The sequence below is a fragment of the Aspergillus thermomutatus genome (assembly GCF_002237265.1).
Source record: "Aspergillus thermomutatus strain HMR AF 39 chromosome Unknown NODE_8, whole genome shotgun sequence".
In the NCBI taxonomy this organism is placed as follows: Eukaryota; Fungi; Ascomycota; class Eurotiomycetes; order Eurotiales; family Aspergillaceae; genus Aspergillus; species Aspergillus thermomutatus.
In genome coordinates this window covers 174,463-192,389 of record NW_020798056.1, presented here as the reverse complement: position 1 = coordinate 192,389, position 17,927 = coordinate 174,463, and the positions used below count along the sequence as shown (strand labels likewise).

General features: G+C 49.9%; 6 protein-coding genes across 6 annotated transcripts; 1 reads left to right on the top strand and 5 right to left on the bottom strand.

The window, feature by feature from the left end:
* Window positions 1-185: 185 nt before the first annotated feature.
* On the bottom strand, window positions 186-934 carry CDV56_109473 (uncharacterized protein; the record flags this gene model as incomplete). The annotated part of the gene is made up of 4 exons (XM_026763092.1): window positions 186-314; window positions 375-540; window positions 605-839; window positions 922-934. The coding sequence occupies 4 exons, from the start codon at window positions 932-934 to the stop codon at window positions 186-188; spliced, it is 543 nt and encodes a 180-aa protein (XP_026618459.1).
* Window positions 935-2,575: 1,641 nt separating this feature from the next.
* On the bottom strand, window positions 2,576-3,656 carry prs2 (proteasome core particle subunit alpha 1; the record flags this gene model as incomplete). Its single annotated transcript, XM_026763075.1, has 5 exons — window positions 2,576-2,962; window positions 3,027-3,239; window positions 3,299-3,393; window positions 3,515-3,577; window positions 3,650-3,656. The coding sequence occupies 5 exons, from the start codon at window positions 3,654-3,656 to the stop codon at window positions 2,576-2,578; spliced, it is 765 nt and encodes a 254-aa protein (XP_026618458.1).
* Window positions 3,657-4,213: 557 nt separating this feature from the next.
* Window positions 4,214-5,581, bottom strand: CDV56_109444 (WKF domain-containing protein; the record flags this gene model as incomplete). Its single annotated transcript, XM_026763063.1, has 1 exon — window positions 4,214-5,581. One exon carries the CDS (start codon window positions 5,579-5,581, stop codon window positions 4,214-4,216), a length of 1,368 nt encoding a protein of 455 aa, XP_026618457.1.
* Window positions 5,582-6,003: 422 nt separating this feature from the next.
* Window positions 6,004-9,172, bottom strand: CDV56_109422 (tubulin gamma complex associated family protein; the record flags this gene model as incomplete). Its single annotated transcript, XM_026763041.1, has 2 exons — window positions 6,004-7,835; window positions 7,897-9,172. The coding sequence occupies 2 exons, from the start codon at window positions 9,170-9,172 to the stop codon at window positions 6,004-6,006; spliced, it is 3,108 nt and encodes a 1,035-aa protein (XP_026618456.1).
* Window positions 9,173-10,002: 830 nt separating this feature from the next.
* On the bottom strand, window positions 10,003-12,231 carry atfA (bZIP transcription factor atfA; the record flags this gene model as incomplete). The annotated part of the gene is made up of 4 exons (XM_026763019.1): window positions 10,003-10,235; window positions 10,340-10,632; window positions 10,703-11,837; window positions 12,198-12,231. The coding sequence occupies 4 exons, from the start codon at window positions 12,229-12,231 to the stop codon at window positions 10,003-10,005; spliced, it is 1,695 nt and encodes a 564-aa protein (XP_026618455.1).
* A 4,454-nt stretch (window positions 12,232-16,685) lies between these two features.
* Window positions 16,686-17,821, top strand: GET3 (ArsA family ATPase; the record flags this gene model as incomplete). Its single annotated transcript, XM_026762980.1, has 3 exons — window positions 16,686-17,075; window positions 17,137-17,726; window positions 17,779-17,821. 3 exons carry the CDS (start codon window positions 16,686-16,688, stop codon window positions 17,819-17,821), a joined length of 1,023 nt encoding a protein of 340 aa, XP_026618454.1.
* Window positions 17,822-17,927: the final 106 nt, after the last annotated feature.

The window sequence follows — 17,927 nt, the reverse complement described above, 5'->3', positions numbered from 1 at the left end:
AATAGATAAAACGAAAGAATGCCCCCATGTTGCTTTTGTGTCCCACTATAGAATAAGCGACCAGCGCTTTTTGGTAAAGAGAAAATATATCATGCCACCTCCCATATTGATTCCTCGAAGTAAAGTGGAACCTCGGGATTTCACCAGCCGTCAAGCCACAGCTTGAGACAATGTCGCTTCGAATATTATGAGCGTGACCGGATCATGGTCAGAATCGCGCTCAGAGACGGGTCGTCGTCCAGCCAGTGTCCTGCGCGTACATCCGCAGCCCGAAGATCAGCAACGACATATGCATCAGTTATTTGTTGAAGTTCCTGGCAAGACTTCAGATCAGGCTGTGTCCTAGAGTAAATTTGTTTGCAAAGTCAACCTACCTGTCGGAATGTGTTGCTCACAGCCTTCAGTTGACTCGTATGCTGCGGTCCTGGTCTCTGACCTCTAAGAACATTTTGCCGATGAATCGCCCAGCGTCTGGCTGCTGCTGCTCGGAGGTAGATCTTATGCGCTTGGAAGCGCCGTGCGCTGGCATCGAGGATGACCCTAACGGCGTCGCAGATAAGAATATGTCTCCTCAGCACTGCACTCGGAGGTGGAAGATATGTACCTCTGCAGTTCAACTCGTTCCGTCTCCTCGCTGCTCGCTTGGGTAGGCACTTGTCTTGTATTGTAGCTTGCCGAGATAAGAGTCTGCGCTGCGGCCATGCTCTCCCTTAGCACAACATAGCCTTCTTCATGGGCATCTTCTGGACGTGCTTCCACATTCTGCTGGGGAATGTGTATGAGAAGAGTACGGTAGTCGTTGATGATCTCGGCGACCCTCAGGGCGCGAGCTTGATTAACTATGACATGGATCATCCATTAGCATCTTGTAGCCCGCGGACTACCTCGAAGTGTCCATTGCCGGGTGGTAACACTGCTTACGTCCATCAGCCATTGATACTGTGTGAGAAGTACTTCGAGAAAACACAAAGCAGAGAGGGGGGGAAGCAGCAACAAGAATGCAAGAGCAAAAAGATAAGGAAGTTAATGACAAACAGACAAGAAGACAAACCCGTTCGTGCTCAAGATGGTTTCATCTACAAAGTCTCGTCCATGGTCGAGGGCGGGTTATCCTTTTAAGCTTAATCCTCCATTGATCAATTGCTCAATACACCAGCTCAGGACCGTATAGCTGGTGATGCACGAAGGACAGAATCTCTACACAAGAACACCATCCCTAGCCGTGGCTGGCTGCACCAATGGCTGCTGGGAAGAGCAGGTTAGAATATCACAGCTCGTCAGCACAGCTGGGTGATGACCACAACAGTGGATCTGGAGCAAGGAAAGGCTCCATGAATAGCAAGTATCCAAGCATCCACATAGACATTTGCATTGTCGTATCCCCAAGTCTGGGAAAGAAGCCGGAACCTAAGCGCGAGACTAAGGTAAGCTGCTGCTTGGAAAAGACGAATTTAGTATGCAGCGGAGCGTCGGAGCAGAAAAAAAAGTAATCGATTGATAGATTGGGAACAGAGAAGCACTCCATAGAATAATGGATATCGAATGGTCAGTGGTCAGTAGTCAATTCGTCCCATTTTCTCATGTGTCACAAACCGAGCCAGCGGAATGCTGATCCACAATTGTGTTTCGCTGCTGGATCTCGGAATAACGGTACGGTACAGAGAACCATAGTGTATGCATCTTAATAAGGGTGGGGACAGTGGTTAGAGGGCTAGTCGTTGTGGTCCGTCCGAAACTGGCACGACAAGTCGTCGAGTCAGTCGAGACTCGAGAGTCAAGACAAGTGCAGAACACATTCCAGCTGGATGGCCCAGGCAAACATCTCCGCCACACGCTGATTGGGAATGTGCTCAACAGCGACCAAATAAGGAGTCTGGACGAACTGGGACAAAGCAGCTCACCAGCCCTCTTGGAAACAGAAAGGTTTTCAAAAATAAATGCAGCTGTTAACAAGAACATGGTTGACGACGAGGATACTGTTTTGGCAGGCAAAACGACAAGTGTCAAGCCACACCATACAGCTCAGCCACAAGTCGGCCGCACCGCAAGAAAAAACAATTGCAGCTGAAAAAGGAAAAGTGATAGGTGGTACCTTACTGCCTGAGGCCCCAGAGACCTGAACCCACGATCCACATGTGGCGAATTTAGCAGGAGTAATACCCCCATTAACGAACTATAGATCGTAGCAGACAGTTGACAAGGGTGTCTGCTCGGGTTCATCCCTGACGCTGCTTTACGTCAACTACATCTGGTTCTTGTACCGCTTATCGAGGTTTCGGCACAGTCGAAACGCAGCTCCCGCATGTTGCAGTCAATAGCGCCCTCGATTCAAGCCTGTCAGATAGCAAAGGCCTTATATCACAGCCATTGTCCCCGTACTTTGGATTGAAGTTGCCACCGATATGGAGGACAGCGGACTAATAATGTGTCCTACCTTTCTAAATCAAGGACTCGGGAGGAACAGACGCTCCAAGAATATCAGCAGTAGGGATGAGTGAGACCAGCGCACAGAGCATCAAAGGAGTGGCATTGTTATGTCGTCTGCATCTAGCAACATGGATCCTCCTTTACCAAATCAATCCTTCTCGCTGATGGCCTGTAGCCGCTCGTCAATCTCCTCTTCCGTCAAGGCACGGAACGCAGGATCTGTTCCCTCCCTGCCGTCTGCTCGAGGACCACCAACGATTCCGATCTCCAATTCGTGCTTCTTGAAGTCGACACTCAACACGTTGCTCAAGGCCGTGATACCTAGCTCGACAACCTCCTCCCAACTACCCTCAGCATAATCCTTGTTCTTCAGTTTCTTCTCCAAGTAATTGAGCGCCTCCTGCTGCTTGGGACCGGATGCAGTGGCCTTGTACCCGACATAGTACCCTGCAGGGTCGCATTTGTAAAGTTGTGGGCCTTTCTCGTCGTCAACGGAAATCAGAGTCATGGCAACGCCTAGCGGACGCATGTAAGCCTGAAGGCATTACCCTTGTTAGCCTGCAACTCGACAATCACTAAAGAAGCCAAGAAATACCAACCCTTTGTGTGTAAACTTGGTTAATGTTGGCAAGTCTCTTTGCAAGGACGTCGCAAGGCATTTCGTAGCCATATTTGTATCGGAATTCAGCCGCCTCTCCGCGAGCACGGTCGACAGAAGCTCTGGCATCAGCAATAGAACCAGTCATGACACAACCGACGGAGGGAGAAAGCCGAAAAATGTGCGAAACAGACGATGGGTCGATCAGTTTATCCTTTGATGATTCGATTAGATGGCCGCAGTATCCCTGCCAAGTGAGGTGAAATGACCTACAGCAACTTTCTTCTGAGACAATACGACAGCACAGTTCTTCCCCCTCACACCGATTGAGGTGATATTTGCAGCTGTGATGGCCTTGAAGGCATATTCTAATTTTCAACAATCAGCGTTGTTTAGCCCAGCGTTGATGGCATTTGCGGCATTGCCCACAATGAAGGCCGGGACCGCCGACTGGAGAAAACTGGCGTGCCATCGGAAAGCTATACATACCGACTTGGTACAGACGACCTTGGTCTGAGAAAATGGTAATATGTCTGTCATATCCAGCGCTCCCTATTCAGAAGAGGATGTGAGCATTGATGAAGTCATGGAGGTCAACTCGGATGGAGCAGCCAAGGAGCTTACCAGACATGATTGCGGTGTGCGATGTTATTCCCCAGAAAAAGAAAGCAGAACACGATGAGATATATGACTCTAAGGAAGCAGATATTGAGATTGAAAAGGAGAAAGGGTTGGAGGATGATGGAAAGGGAATCTCCAACTTACGCGTGCTTGAAGGTGCCTGGCCGAAGCTCCAAGCTTCTGAGCCCGATTGAGTAAGCTCCGCTGTCACCGCCTTTACAGTCTCACATGGACCCGGCACTTCTTACGCTTACATTTCGATTGACTGAATCCAATAAATATTCTACCTCGTATAGGAATGCTGGGCTTGAAATGCCTTAAGCCTCAAATGCACATTCTGAGATATCATCACGTAACCTGCAGGAACTCCGTACATACCCAAGTCAAGTACCAGCTTTTGTCTATGCACAATACAACGGCAATGCTATACATGAGATACCAAGCTCCCTTCATACTGTAAAGTTTTGTCTGGGGTAAAACGTGAGGCTTGAACTATACATGCTGATCGAACAAGCCGCGGAAGACATCCAGAGAATGAGGAGGGTCAAAGCCCTTGAACGTATACTTTCAGTCGCTGTCACTGTCACTGCTGGAGTCTGTCGACGAGTCGCTGGAACTTCCACTTGAGCTGGCTTCCTTCTTCCTTGTAGCTTTCCTTTTGTGGCTGTCGTTGTCATCACTATCGCTGCTCGAATCTGTCGATGAGCTTTCACTAGAGCTATCCTTCTTCGGCTTTGCGGCCTTTTTGGGCTTCTTCTCGCTGTCGCTGTCGCTGTCGCTGTCACTAGCACTCTCACTTTCACTGCTGCTCGAGATTTCCACGAAAGCGGTCCGGTTCTTCTTCTTCTTCTTAGCAGGCGGAGCCTGGGTGCTCGGTCCCCGCTTTGCTTTTGTTCTCTCGAGGTAGAACAACTTTCCGCTGACAGCAAACAGTACGAGCTCTGCTCGCTGCCGTCTCTGAAGCTTCTTCAGTTGTTCTCCGTCAAGCGACTCAGGTGCCTCAATCTCGTCAAAATCGTCTTTGCCCTGGGACAAGCGTGTTCTGAAAGCCTCCACGGCACTTTTGTAGCCTGTCATATCAGAATCGGCCTTGTCCTCCGTCTCCGCTGCTTGCTCTTTTGTCAGATCCTCCTCCATTTCAGCTTTCACGACCTCCTCGGCAATCTGTCGTAGCCGTTGCTTTGCACCCTCACTTTTCAATCCGTGAAGGTAAGAAAGAAGTGCTGCATTGTATTTCGCAGGAACATGTTCCAAAGATAGGATGTGTTTGAAAAGATGCGTCTCACGGTTCTTCTGGAATTTCCATGCGGATCGGTGCTTGTGGTACAGATCGAGATACGAAAGGATAGGAGTCTCGTGAGCCGTCGGTGAAGTATTCGAAGCAGTCGTCACAGACTGATCTTTCTTCTTTTTCTTCTTCTCCTTCTTCTTCTTCTTCGCGCCCTCGTCATCCGCGTCATCCTTTTCCACATTAGCAAGGGAAGCCTGACCCTCTTCAGCATCCCCATTGATTTTTGAATCATCCTGAACACCAGGACGGCTCTCGCTCTGGCTCTCCTCGCCGTCCCGCATCACCGTATCCGCCGAAAAAGACACCCTCTTCTTCTTGCGCCGCTGCTGAGACTCAGACTCAGCCTCGACAACCGCTTTCTCCTCCCCGCCATTCTCGTCATCAAGCCGTCTCTTCTTGCTCTTCTTCTCTCTCTGCATCTGCTTCTTCTCGCCTATGTCGGTCGTCACTGCGCCGTCCTCAGAGCTCTGCCCATCGCTGGACTTCTTCTTTTTCTTCTTGTCCTTGGTTTTCTTGTCCTTCTTATCAACCTCGTTGTCCTCGCCGTAGTCTACTGCAGGCGTATCCTTTGCATGCTTGAGCTTGCGGCTTGCCTTCTTCGACGCGGACACATGCGACGACTGCGCGGATTCCTCGCTCGACATGGAGAGCGTAAGCGGTGTTTTCGGGAACGCCAGGGGGAATTGGAGAGCTGAGTAAGTTATTCGCTTAATAAGAGATATTTCAAAAGTAGCAAGAGTAAACTGGTCGGAATCAGTCCGTTGACGAAAGCTATATCAATGTTGGTGAATTCATGAAGCTCTGGAAAATTTTCCACGTGAGTTGCGGAGTCTGCAGAATAGCGTCTGCTTATCAGTAACGGGCCACCGATAAGCGCTTGGGCATGGAGAAAGATGCTTTATTCTGTACCAGTGATATGAGTGATATTTACATCTTCATTCAGTAAAGTCAATGATAATGAAACCGTATATTCATCTCGCGTTATCATGTAGGCCCATTCCCCGACTCCGACGAATGTCCGACTCCAAGATCTAAACCCATGTGCCCAAAAATGCTCGATGTGAAATCATGGTCCAGTTCCACTTCCATTACCGCTATTCTCAGCTCCTGAGGTGTCCTTCCTTTCCCTTCTGCCTTCCCTTTGGGGGCCGGCCTCGCCATTGCCTCCAGGTGCGGTAGATGCTGCAGCCTTTCGCCTTGCCCGCTCCTTATCCTTGGAGCTGGTCGTTGCGGCCCTCCTTCTCCGGACTGGTTCATAGACATCGTTAAAGTTCATGACGACTCCAAGGAAGCGCATATCGACGTCGGGTTGGTAGGCTAGGTCACCCAGTAGCACGTTCAGCCTGGAGCGGAACTCCGCAGAGAGCTCGCGCAGACGTGTGCGAAGTGATGCCAGCATGTGGTCGTCTGCAGAAAGCTCTTGGCCGGCGAGAGATGACGGGGTATTGAACCCATCGCCAGCGACTCCTACAGTTGGAGATTGGGCCAGCGATGGGGTCAGTGATGATATGGAGTTCTTATGCCCTTGTGGGAGCCGGGAAGCTAGGAGATCGCGCTCAGTAATGCCCCAGCGCCCCTGAGCAGTTCGCGTTTCTATTTTAGCACTGAGCTCTTGTCTTCGGGTAAACTCTGCGACGGAGAATGAATAGAGCCCATCAACGGCATCTTTGTACGCCAGCATGATCTTCAATATTTGATGGAGCTGGGTCAAGAAGCCTTCTTCTTGTTTGTGGCCGGATGCGGTGCGGGATGAGGATGACGAGCCCAACAGACCCTTGTGCGTGATGGAATTGAGATATTTGGTATGTGCTTCAATCAAATCATCAAGCGTACACCCTGGCTTGGAGATGGCCGCCTGCAATTGATCCCAACTGGCCTCGATGACCTCAAAGAGGATGTAGTACTGTAGCTGGCAAACAAAATGAATCATTTCCGCGATGACGCATCTTGCCCGCTTCCAGTCAGCTCCGGCTTTGTCGTTGACGCTTCCTAGAACTCCGCGAGCGCCGGTCATACATCGCCGCCAAGTGCTGCCCAGGGCAAATTCGACGCGCTTAACTCGCCACAGGAAATTGAACACCTTCAGATATTGAGTCGAGCCCCAGGGCGTGATGACAACGTCAACAGGCGCATCTATCTTGTATTCGAGAGTAAAGCAGTCCCATCCTATTTCGCCATGACTGAGTTCCAACATACGGGCATCCAAACGGCGGAGAACGTCGGGCGGGTCGTATTGCGCGTTGGAAGCACGAATGGCATGCTCCAACTGCGCGGTGAGAGTATGCCTATATTGCGAATTGGCAGGCCGATCGAGGTTCGATGCCAAGGATTCCATGAGCAAGGCGATAAAGTCGCCCTGACCCAGTAGCAGATACTTCTTGAGCGCGTGCAAGTGGTCGAACAGCTTGAACTTTTCGTCCATGAGGTAGATGAGTCGCGCCATAGTGGTTTTGTAGGCTTCATCGATCGATGCCTCGAGGCTAGCCGTATCACCATAGTGCAACTCTTTTGACGCTTCTTTTGAGTAGGCCTCAACCCATCCAGAGTCCCCGCATCCGTATCTAATGAAGTTCAATGATTTGCCGATAAGAAAGACCTTCTTCGCAAAGTCCTGCGTGATGATTGACGGTACCATCTCGTCATCCAATTTGTATTTGTCTTCCCAGACACTGGTCGCAAGCCGTCGTGGGTCCGTACTGGGTCTGAATTCCGGTTCCACAACGAAAAACTCCTGATACGGATCTGAAAGCTCACCATCATAGATCCACAGCCGCAGCATATCGTAGAACGGGCGTGTAACGTGTGAGAGCAGCTTTTCCGCAAAGCTATTAACAAAAGGGTCTCCATGAGACGTTGAGAACCCATGAATCAAGGATATCAATTGACCACCTTTCTTGTCTAATAGTACCGTTAGCTCGATGGAAGACTACGAACGCAGTCGAGGAAGAATCACACTTACTCCGAGCCTCCTCAACTATCAAACTCATCAACCGTAACGCCATTGTCGCATCTCTTGTCCATACTACACAACGCTTCAACGTTACCAGCCCTTTGGACGATTCCTTGGACTGATAGGGGTCTCCGCTAGCGGCCAGCGCCCGTCGAATTTCCCCTTCCAAGGTTGCTACAAGACCCAGGTAGGAACGGAGCTCGTTTGAAAGAGCAGCCCGCAAGCTCTGGGTGAGCAAGCCGCCGCCAGAATCTTCCACATATTTCGACAGACCTTTATATAACAGGCACGGCTCAGCCAAGGTGTTCAGGAGAGACAAGACGGGTATGGGAAGAGTCGGCGGTAGTTTTAGAACGGAAGATGACGAAAATTCCAAGTTGGAAGACGACAATCCTTGTAAGTTGTAGGGTAAATCACGTAAAAGTCCACTCTCATGAGGTCGCTTCTCGGGGTCCTCCGAAAATGACTGCGCTTGAAACGATACCCTCTGATCGTCCACAGGGTGGTTGTCTCTAGGTGCAGCATCGAGCGCGCCACGAGCCATTCGACCTCCTTTAACTCTGTCAGCTGTGACATACCCGTGTTCCTGGTCGACGTCCTTTTCTCTTTCCCACTCCTGCCGCCGCACGGAGGCTTTCCGCTCCATCTTAGCTGGAACCTGCGAAGCAGAGGAACTGACAGCCGGGCCATCCTCGTCCGAATCCCCCGCCAATTTTGGCCCCAGGCCATGCCTTACTCTCTGAGGGCCGCCCTTCAACACCATATTCTGCAGATTCCCCGCATCCAGAAGCGGACTCCGACTCCTCCCATTGTCATCCGCAATCTCGACCTGGGGATCCGAGCCCGACAGCCGATACAGCAAGTACAGAATCGCCCATTTCTGCGACAGAACCGGCTGCGTCAGCAAGCGCGAATACAAGTTTGAGAACCGCACAGCTTTATCGGGGCTCGCATTCTCCCGGAGGAGCTTCCGCTTGATGAGGTCCGACGCGTTGTTGATGTTCTCCCCTCCTGCTAAGCTGCCTCTGCGATTGATGCCCAGGCCCGCGCCGCCAGTTGGCGAGGCAGGGTCATTTCCGGAGCTGGTGTATGTGTCGATGATGCGCCATGCACGGTCGAGATTCTCGTGGTGTCGACGTTCTTCTGCTTCGGCGAGTAGCTCGTCTGCGTCTTCGGAGACGGTATCGCCGATCTCTGAGAGGGAAATGGGTGGAGTGAGGGAATCGATGAGTTGAGAAAGGGCATCTTCGATGCGACGCGGGCGCGCGGGGTGACGCGAGGACATTGTCCGGGCCGTCGTTCGCGGATCTGCCTTTTGAAATGTTGCCTGTCTTCAATCTACCAGCTTTTCTCGAGGGCTTCTATCTTTCAATATCGTGTTGCTCGAGTCAATCGTATGTGACGCGGATTGTGGAAAACGCGAAGAGGCGGGGAGTTTGCTAATCAGTATGTCGACTTCAATGAGAGTTCCCGAAATGCCACAGTGCATCCTGTTAATTGAGTCGAGAAAGTACTCTGATAGATTACCTCATCCACTTAAACTGACAACTTTCAGGTCCCCCTAGCAAAAGGGTACATGCAGGCTGGGATGTTCGTGTTTGGCTTGATTGATTTGTATTGATTTGGGCACGCCAAGACCGGCGGACGTCAGTAAGGTACGGAGTACTTGGTTAGGTGCCTAAGGTAGTGCATTCATTGTAGGAAAAAACCATTATTACTACTTATAACTCGCGACACAGTGTATGCTTCTCGAGAGTTTATACACCAATGACGATGATTTCACTTACCAACTGAAAGCTATATGAACCTGAATTGTGTTTCATTCATCAATGCCTAAAACGAACGCCATACACGCAGAAACGTGATCAAGACATAAGAACAAACCTAACCGCCAAACGCCGCCCCATTAGAGCTGAGAACAATAGCAGAAAACACCAGTGCCCCCATGAACATGAAACAAGCGAAAAGAGTCCCCGGTGGAGAACAAAAAAAAGAAAGGCCAGAGTACACAAATACTACACAGTCCGAGCCTTGAGATCCACAAATGCAACCCGAGGCTTGGGGTTGAAGAAAGAAGGATTCGAGATAAGAAGACAGACAAGAGAAAGAAAGGAATCAAGCCGCCAAAAATCTTTGCGCCCAATTTGCACCTTCCGAGGGTGCAATCAAAGTCCATCGCACCAGCTGGTTCTTCCCGTCAATTTTGAAGTTCGTACACATCATAAACACCGGCCCATGCCATAAGGTCCGCGGGAAAGTCGCAGCCGAGAAGTCGAATTGTAAGAGCCCGCGTAGGGGCGAAAAATCTGAAGTGAGAAACACCGTGCCTCCGTCTAGACCCAAGCGGCCTGTACACTGGCGAGCAGAGATCGAATTTTAGATGTCATAATCATGATCAGGCGTCAATTAAGGATCATGAACTCAGGTGAAGTCACATATCATCGTCGCATACCCTGAGTAGGGATAGGTGCACCTGGCGGCATACCCATGTTGTTTGCAATATTGTAGGGATGGGGGTCGAATCCTGTCGACATTCCATTCATCATGAGAGGTCCTAGTCCCTGAGCTTGAGAAACGGGACAGTCCTTGTGAGCAAGCAACAGGGTCTTCAGGTTGACAATTTCCTCGCGGAGCTGCGTAACCGTGGCAGTAAGCGCGTCATTCTCCGTAGTAAATAGCTCAACTTTCGCCTGAAGATTGGCAAGCCACTGTTTCTTCCGCTGACGACATTTCAGAGCCGCGACCCTAGTCAATTCGTGTTAGTATCAAATCAACATTATTGGCCTTGGGAGTCCTGTAACAGTCAAGAGCTTACCGATTCCTCTCCAAGAAATTTCTCCTCTTCTCTTCGTCCGTCATCTTCTTCGTGTCGGTCTGAGATCTCTTCTTCATGTCATCCTCATCCTCGGAGTCGCCAGCTTCGGAGGGAGGCTCGACGCTGCCGGAGCTCATGCTTGTCTTGGCCTTCTTGTTTGGACCCTTGGCTAGTGTATCATCTGCTTTGCGTCTATTGTTGGCTGTATTTCCTGCTTTCGTAGCAGTATTCTTCTTTGCTTTCCCTTTGGCGGAAGGCTTCGTCTGTTCTGCCTGCATATCAGATGCATCACCGCTCATCTCTCTACTGCTGGCTACGGAGCCATTGATATTTTGAGACCCACGCCTGTCTGCGTCACGCGATTGATTGTTACCCTGAATGGTATGAGGTGGGACAGACGACGGGTTGGAGACGAATTGATTAGCCTGTCCACCCTTGGCCAACATGAACAACCCGTTGGCTGCATCTGCAGCATCGTGATGCGTGAAAGGGTCCACGTTGGCAGGCTGACTGCCCTTGATATCCATGTTCACACTGTGAACTCCTTCTGGGTCGGCTGTGGGATTGGAAGTGGGGCCACTCAAGCCGTTCTTTTTGGCAGCGTTCAGGGCAGTACGATGGAATTCAATAGTGGAGGGAGTCGCGCCGCCACTCTGTAGTTGCTGCAGGATCGCCTGGGAGTTTGGACTAGGGGCAGGAAACATAGAACCACCACCACCTGGCGTTAGTCCGGTGCGAAGAGAAGATTCGTTGGGAGTTGGGAAACCTCGGCCAATGCTGTCGAAATAATCATTACCACCAGCTGGCCCAGCAAGCATGGCAGGACTCAATGGCCCGGAGCGCAAGGAATTGGACCAATTATAGCCACCAGAAGAACTGGTGCCAGGCAAAGCAGGTGACGTGAGCGATGCTACAGGGGGTAGTAACGACTTCCCTGGAGTTTCGCTCTGGGAACCACCCCCTCCAAATGATTGTTCGAAAGGATTGGGCTCCAGAGAGAAGGGGTTGTGAACCGAGTTGAAGTAATCTGGAGTATCTGTGGCAGTAGTTACGGCAGGTCGCGGAGGAGGCGCCAGCGAGGTTTGCGAGTCGACATCAGGCTTCTGGTCCTTAGTGTCGGAAAGCGCCTTGGAGTCTGAGATGCGCAATTAGAACCCAGGTCAGTAGAAGTGCAATAAGGTTGGAGCAATGTTGATGCGACAACAAAGTGATTTAATCGAACATGATGTGAGGTTGTAAAGGGTGCCATCGCGTGGTTGACAGGGTCGGAATCTGATAAGAAAAATCCCCTCCATCGATGACGCCAAGTGTGAGGTCATCCCGACGGCAGGATACAGATCGCAGTGTCTGGGGAAGAGTGGCGTACTGCCAGACCAGAAAGGGTCAAGACTTCAGAAAGGAGGGGAAGACCAGAGGATAGACAGAGAAGGTTTTATGTAAAAGGTACCAGAATTCATATCCATGACACACACAAAACACAGACTATGCAACTCACCTTCGGCGTCCAACGCGTTCCTTTTCGAGTCCATTGGTGATGAATTACGAGTGTTTGTACTATGAGGTAGGTTTGCGGGCACAGACGAAGCGACAGCAGCAGACATCATAGACCCGGAGGAGGAAACAATATATTAGGCGAGTGCAGGGGAGCCGCGAGAGTGACCAAGGATAAGGCAGTAGTAGTAGGGGAAGGGAAAAAGACGGGAAACAAGCGAGTGGACGTGGTGGCGAGAACGCAGAACAAATTTGCGACGAACCAGTTAGAAAAGAAGATCAAATAGAATGATAGATAGAGTAAGAGAAGAAGAGTTCTTGAGAGAAAGAAGAAAAAGATTTATTGATATCTCGCGTTGTCGTTGTCGTTGTCGTTGTTCTGGTCTCTGCTTCTTTTCTCGTCTGTTCCCTGGTGCTGTACGTATAGTACACCCAAGGCAAAGCGCACGTACTTAGTAGTGTATGTGACTTTTTCGAGGTGTCAAGGGGAGAAAGAAGAGTTGTGACGTAGTCGGGTTCAACAAGGAGTATTTTAGGGGGGGAAAGAATGGAAGAAGAGGGGAGGCGGTCGAGGGTGGTGAGCTAAGCGTATCGACTAGTCAGCATCCGACTACTTAGTCTCTACGGAGTATCAGGTAGTAGTAGTATGTGGATAGGTAAGGTAGATAGTTCCCCGTCACGCCAGAGACATGCAACCCTGGATGCGTACAAAAACCCGTGGTTGTCCTGCCAGGTTGCAACTTTGAGTCAGTTATCACTTCTTCTTCTTCTTCTCCTTCTTTCTGCTTATTGTGGTTTTGAGTTTCGATTATTCTATCTTTTGCCTTGTTTCAATATGTGATCTCTCTGATTCTCCCTTTCTATCTGCCACTGATGGAGAGAGGAAGAAACTGATAAAATAGCAGGGAAATAAAAAAAAAAAAAAATTCTAAAAAATTCTAAAAAATTTCTAAAAAAATTCAATGGGAAACGAATAACAAGAAAATCAATACTGAACAGTAATGGTAGCAGCCAAAAAATCATCGCCCCTACCTTCTTCCAGGTGGTGCTGTGGACTCCACGGCAATATCTCTCGACCAATATGAATGACGAAATTCCGTCGGAGCCACGCCAGACGCGGTGGTTGGATACCTACCGGGGGGAAAATTGATAAGCAAAACTGCTTCTTTTTTTTTTTTTCCTCCTGTCTGATTGAGTAATAGTACTGATGGAGGAAGTTTAAAGAATGCCTGCTGGCTATCTAGGGATAAAGGTCCCTCAAAAGTGTAAAATCAATTGAGCCAGAACCTGCACACAAGAGCCCAGAAGCAGCATAGAAAGAAAATCATGGGGCAGAAGAAGAGAGGGACAAGGGAAAACATGGATGAGATCACGGTGACGACGACAGGAATTTTCCTTTGGGGGAATGTCGGACCAGCCGGGTGGCCACTGGGCGACTAGTGGGCCCACCTAGACTGGCAGCCAGCCACTCATGGACCAGCTTCCCAGCCCCACCTGGATTTTTGCAACCCTGACTCTTCAAAGTACATACGACATCTTAGTGTGCACTCCGTAGGTAGTCACCTTGGAAGTAAGTAGTAACACCACAATCTGGGGGATTCTAAATTCTGAGATGTTGAGTACTAATGAATTGACATGACCAAGGTGTCTTGTCTATCAGGCGAGGGTACTAGAAGTATGCGCATGCCTCAATCGAGAATGGAATGTTTTCTGCAGGGCTTCGATTCAATTCGATCCCGATTGAATAATGATCAAGAGATGGGTGTGACATTCATGAATCCAGCCAAACAAGAATCCTTCAATAATTATTAGGTTGGGTCTCGACTTTCATACTCTATTCCTGCTGATTGGATCTCAACGATGACGCAATGACCGAGGCCCCGTCGCTGTGTGGGTCTGAATCACGTGCTTCAGTTCCTGACTTTCTGGTTGGACGATAGAAACCAATCTGCCGAGTCACCAGTTGCCACTTGGATTCGTCCTCCAACAGCACAAGGACTAACTTGCCCATCAAGGCATCCCCATATGCACTAGCATTAGTAGCTAGATACCATTGAGTGACTGTCTGAAGCAAGATGTGACGAACATGTTCACTAAGATATTATACAGTTATACCAAATGGTAGAGGTGCGTTATCTGAGGGGACTTGTGAAGGTGGTGCTCATTAAGCTAGATTACTTGCATCGATTATCTAGGCCAGGCTTGCCAGATATGAGTCCTTGCACTGGCGCAGGAGGCATCTGGCAACGGGACTGCATGCCCCTGTCTTAGATACGGAGCCAATGCATCAAATCTGGCCTACCAGGTCCCCTGGCATGATTCATGTTGTGATTAGCCTGATTCTCACTCCAGACAAGGTATTTCAGTCCACAAATCCTGTTGTGGGCTGTGGCATCACAGGTGTTGATGCGGATGGGGTAATTGCTCAGTGTGGCCAGTGGCCACGCTACCCATATAATCTTGCAAATCAGTGGACAGGATATCGCTACCAGGGGATGAGGGGAAGTACGAACATATACTCTATTCCAACCATCTGACTGACGATCTCTTGATGGATCTCAAGACATTCGGAAAATACTGGTTTGGAGTTGGGGCTGCATCGCTAGCTACTCCGTACAGCCAGTCTGTATCTTGGATTACTTGTTTGATGTTGATGAGTCTCATCTTGACTTCGTGTAACAGCCATCGACTATTATCTCTTCTGGATCGCATTTGCCTGTCATTCCAATGTCCATCTACTTTCCTTTCAGATCCATGGTCCGTTGACTTTTGAGTTGTAGTAGGTTGAACAACAGCTCTGAGTCCTTGCATTGTTTGTATGCTCGAGAACTGCTCCAAATGAGTAGCTAAGTTGGCGATCGGATGGAGGAGCAGCCTCACGAAGCAACGCAGATGTTGACAACTCGACCAGACCACTGGTTCTAATTTAAGCATTATCACTGCACATTTGTTTTATATCATGGATGTGATGATTCATTTCCTAAATCTAGTTCATCTACTTGTCAATTCCAGCTTGTTGCAAATATTTAATAGCAGCATTTACCCCGTCATAAGTGTCAGTTCACCCTTCTAGGGCTTCTCCAGATACGTCACTATGCGCGCTCCACAATTCAAAAAAAGAGGAACTAACTGATAAGACCTGCCTTATCCCACACCTTGTCTTCATCACTATCAAACCATCAACGGCCTCATTTTTAAGAACCCCGATAAGTAGAATAATTCCAGGGCCCCAGCAGCACCGGCACATGGTAGTGGCGCCAACCCTCCTCTCCCTCCCGTCCACGTCCCTTCACCGTAAACTTCACCTCCACCTCCGGCCAGAAACTCTCGATCCCCTGCGCTTCATACCAGGGCCCAACCTCAAAACGCACTGCCCAGTTCGTCTTGCTATCCGCAGTCGGGAGCGATGAAAGCACCCCGGGGACCGTCGTAGTCGTTGCTGCAGTGGGAGTCCAGTTCTTTACACGGCCATCTGCGTCCGTCGTTGCGCTGAATGTGATGGGGCTTTGGCTGGTGTTGTTGTTGTTGCCATTGCTGCTCCCGAGGAAGGTCAGCGTTACCGGGAGGTTTGCGGCGGGGGTACCCGTCAGGGTGTTCAGGACATGACAGGTGATGGGATCGCGAGACATTGGGCTAGCTGCCTGTGCGGCGGTTGAGATACTGCAGCTGGAAGATGTGGTTTGTGGTGATGGACCGGAGGCTTGAAGAAGCTGTTTCTGGTAGAGGGCAAGACGGTCGCTGGCTTTAACCAATTGGTCTGTTGACTGGGTCTGTCGGTTTCCAAGGTCCATCAAGTAGATGTAGAATAGGTTCGGAGATGCAATCGTGAGGAATTTTTCTCTCAAATGACCATTTGTTGGCACAGGGGCTCTTTTCTATCTCCGCTTCCCATGCATCGGAGAGCACCGACAGCTGTACGGAGTATACCTTCAGTGGGGCGTTGAGATTCTGTTCCTTGTTCGAATTATGTGTTTTGGCTACATAACCCTGGCTCCTGGACTCCGAGGGCCGTTTCAATGGGCTCATAGATCAAGATGGCACTAGGTCAATTGTGTCGATTCAATTGATCTCCTCGAGTAAAGTTGAGATCATCAATTGCATAGATGTCGAGGCCTCAGGCAGAAAGCTCCCGCACGTGCCCCGCCACGATGGCTGGAGCGTCCAGATGATTCTACGACTGACGTTTCGTTTGACCGTGCTTTGACAATTGTAAATAGTCTCCTTTTTCTGTATTTGTTTACTTGTCTGTCGATACAAGTTAAGCCAGGTTCTTGTAACTCAGTCTCTTTCGAGCCCAATTTTCGGAAGCTTCGACACACCACAATCAAAAGTTTTGGCCTCTGCGGGGAGACAAATACGTGTTAATTCATCCCCCGTCACTGCTCACCGAACAAGCAGACTACCCCTTTCCAAAGGATTTGAGCATCCGCTCACTGCATTAAGTTGCAATAGATTTCTGCTTGCCAGATTCTCAACTTCCGAATCCCTCAAAATGTCTTCGACCGCAGTCGTGCAAAGCGACGATCTCATGGAGCCAACGCTCCAGTCCATTCTCAACCAAAAGACCTTGCGATGGATCTTCGTTGGTGGTAAAGGAGGTGTCGGGAAGACAACGACATCATGCTCGCTCGCAATCCAGCTCGCGAAAGTCCGCAAATCCGTCCTGCTCATCTCCACCGACCCCGCACACAACCTGAGCGATGCATTCGGGCAGAAGTTTGGAAAGGAGGCCAGGCTGGTCGATGGATACTCCAACCTTAGCGCTATGGAGATTGATCCGAACGGCAGCATCCAGGATCTCCTCGCCAGTGGTGAGTCGCAGGGCGATGATCCTATGGCCGGGCTGGGAATGGGTAACATGATGCAGGATCTGGCTTTCAGCGTATGTGCGGCCTTTGACATTACTGGGAGTGTATGTCCATGCTGATGATCGATTTCTGTAGATCCCCGGTGTCGACGAAGCCATGTCCTTCGCCGAAGTCTTGAAGCAAGTCAAGTCTCTGTCTTATGAGGTTATTGTCTTCGACACTGCACCAACCGGCCACACCCTCCGTTTCCTCCAGTTCCCTACCGTCCTTGAGAAGGCCCTCGCGAAGCTCTCTCAGCTATCATCTCAATTCGGACCAATGCTCAACTCGATCCTCGGTGCTCGCGGCGGCCTTCCAGGCGGACAGAACATCGACGAGCTTCTCCAGAAGATGGAGTCTCTGCGGGAGACTATTAGCGAGGTGAATACGCAGTTCAAGAACCCCGACATGACCACCTTTGTGTGTGTCTGCATCGCCGAATTCCTGTCGCTGTACGAGACCGAGCGTATGATCCAGGAACTCACAAGCTACGGTATCGATACCCATGCCATCGTGGTCAACCAGCTCCTGTTCCCCAAGGAAGGAAGTGGGTGCGAGCAATGCAATGCTCGCAGGAAGATGCAGAAGAAGTACCTTGAGCAAATCGAGGAGCTTTACGAAGATTTCAATGTTGTCCGGATGCCATTGCTGGTTGAGGAAGTTAGAGGAAAGGAGAAGCTGGAAAAGTCAGTCCCCAATCCCATGCTGGCTAAAAACAATGACTAACATGCTCTGCAGGTTCAGCGAGATGCTTGTGCACCCTTACGTTCCTCCCCAATAGACTACCCTAAACATGTTGCATCCATATGAAATCCTTAAGAATATAGTTGGGACGAGTTATGAAATGAATAGACAATAATGATTTGAGATCATGCTACTTTCTATGC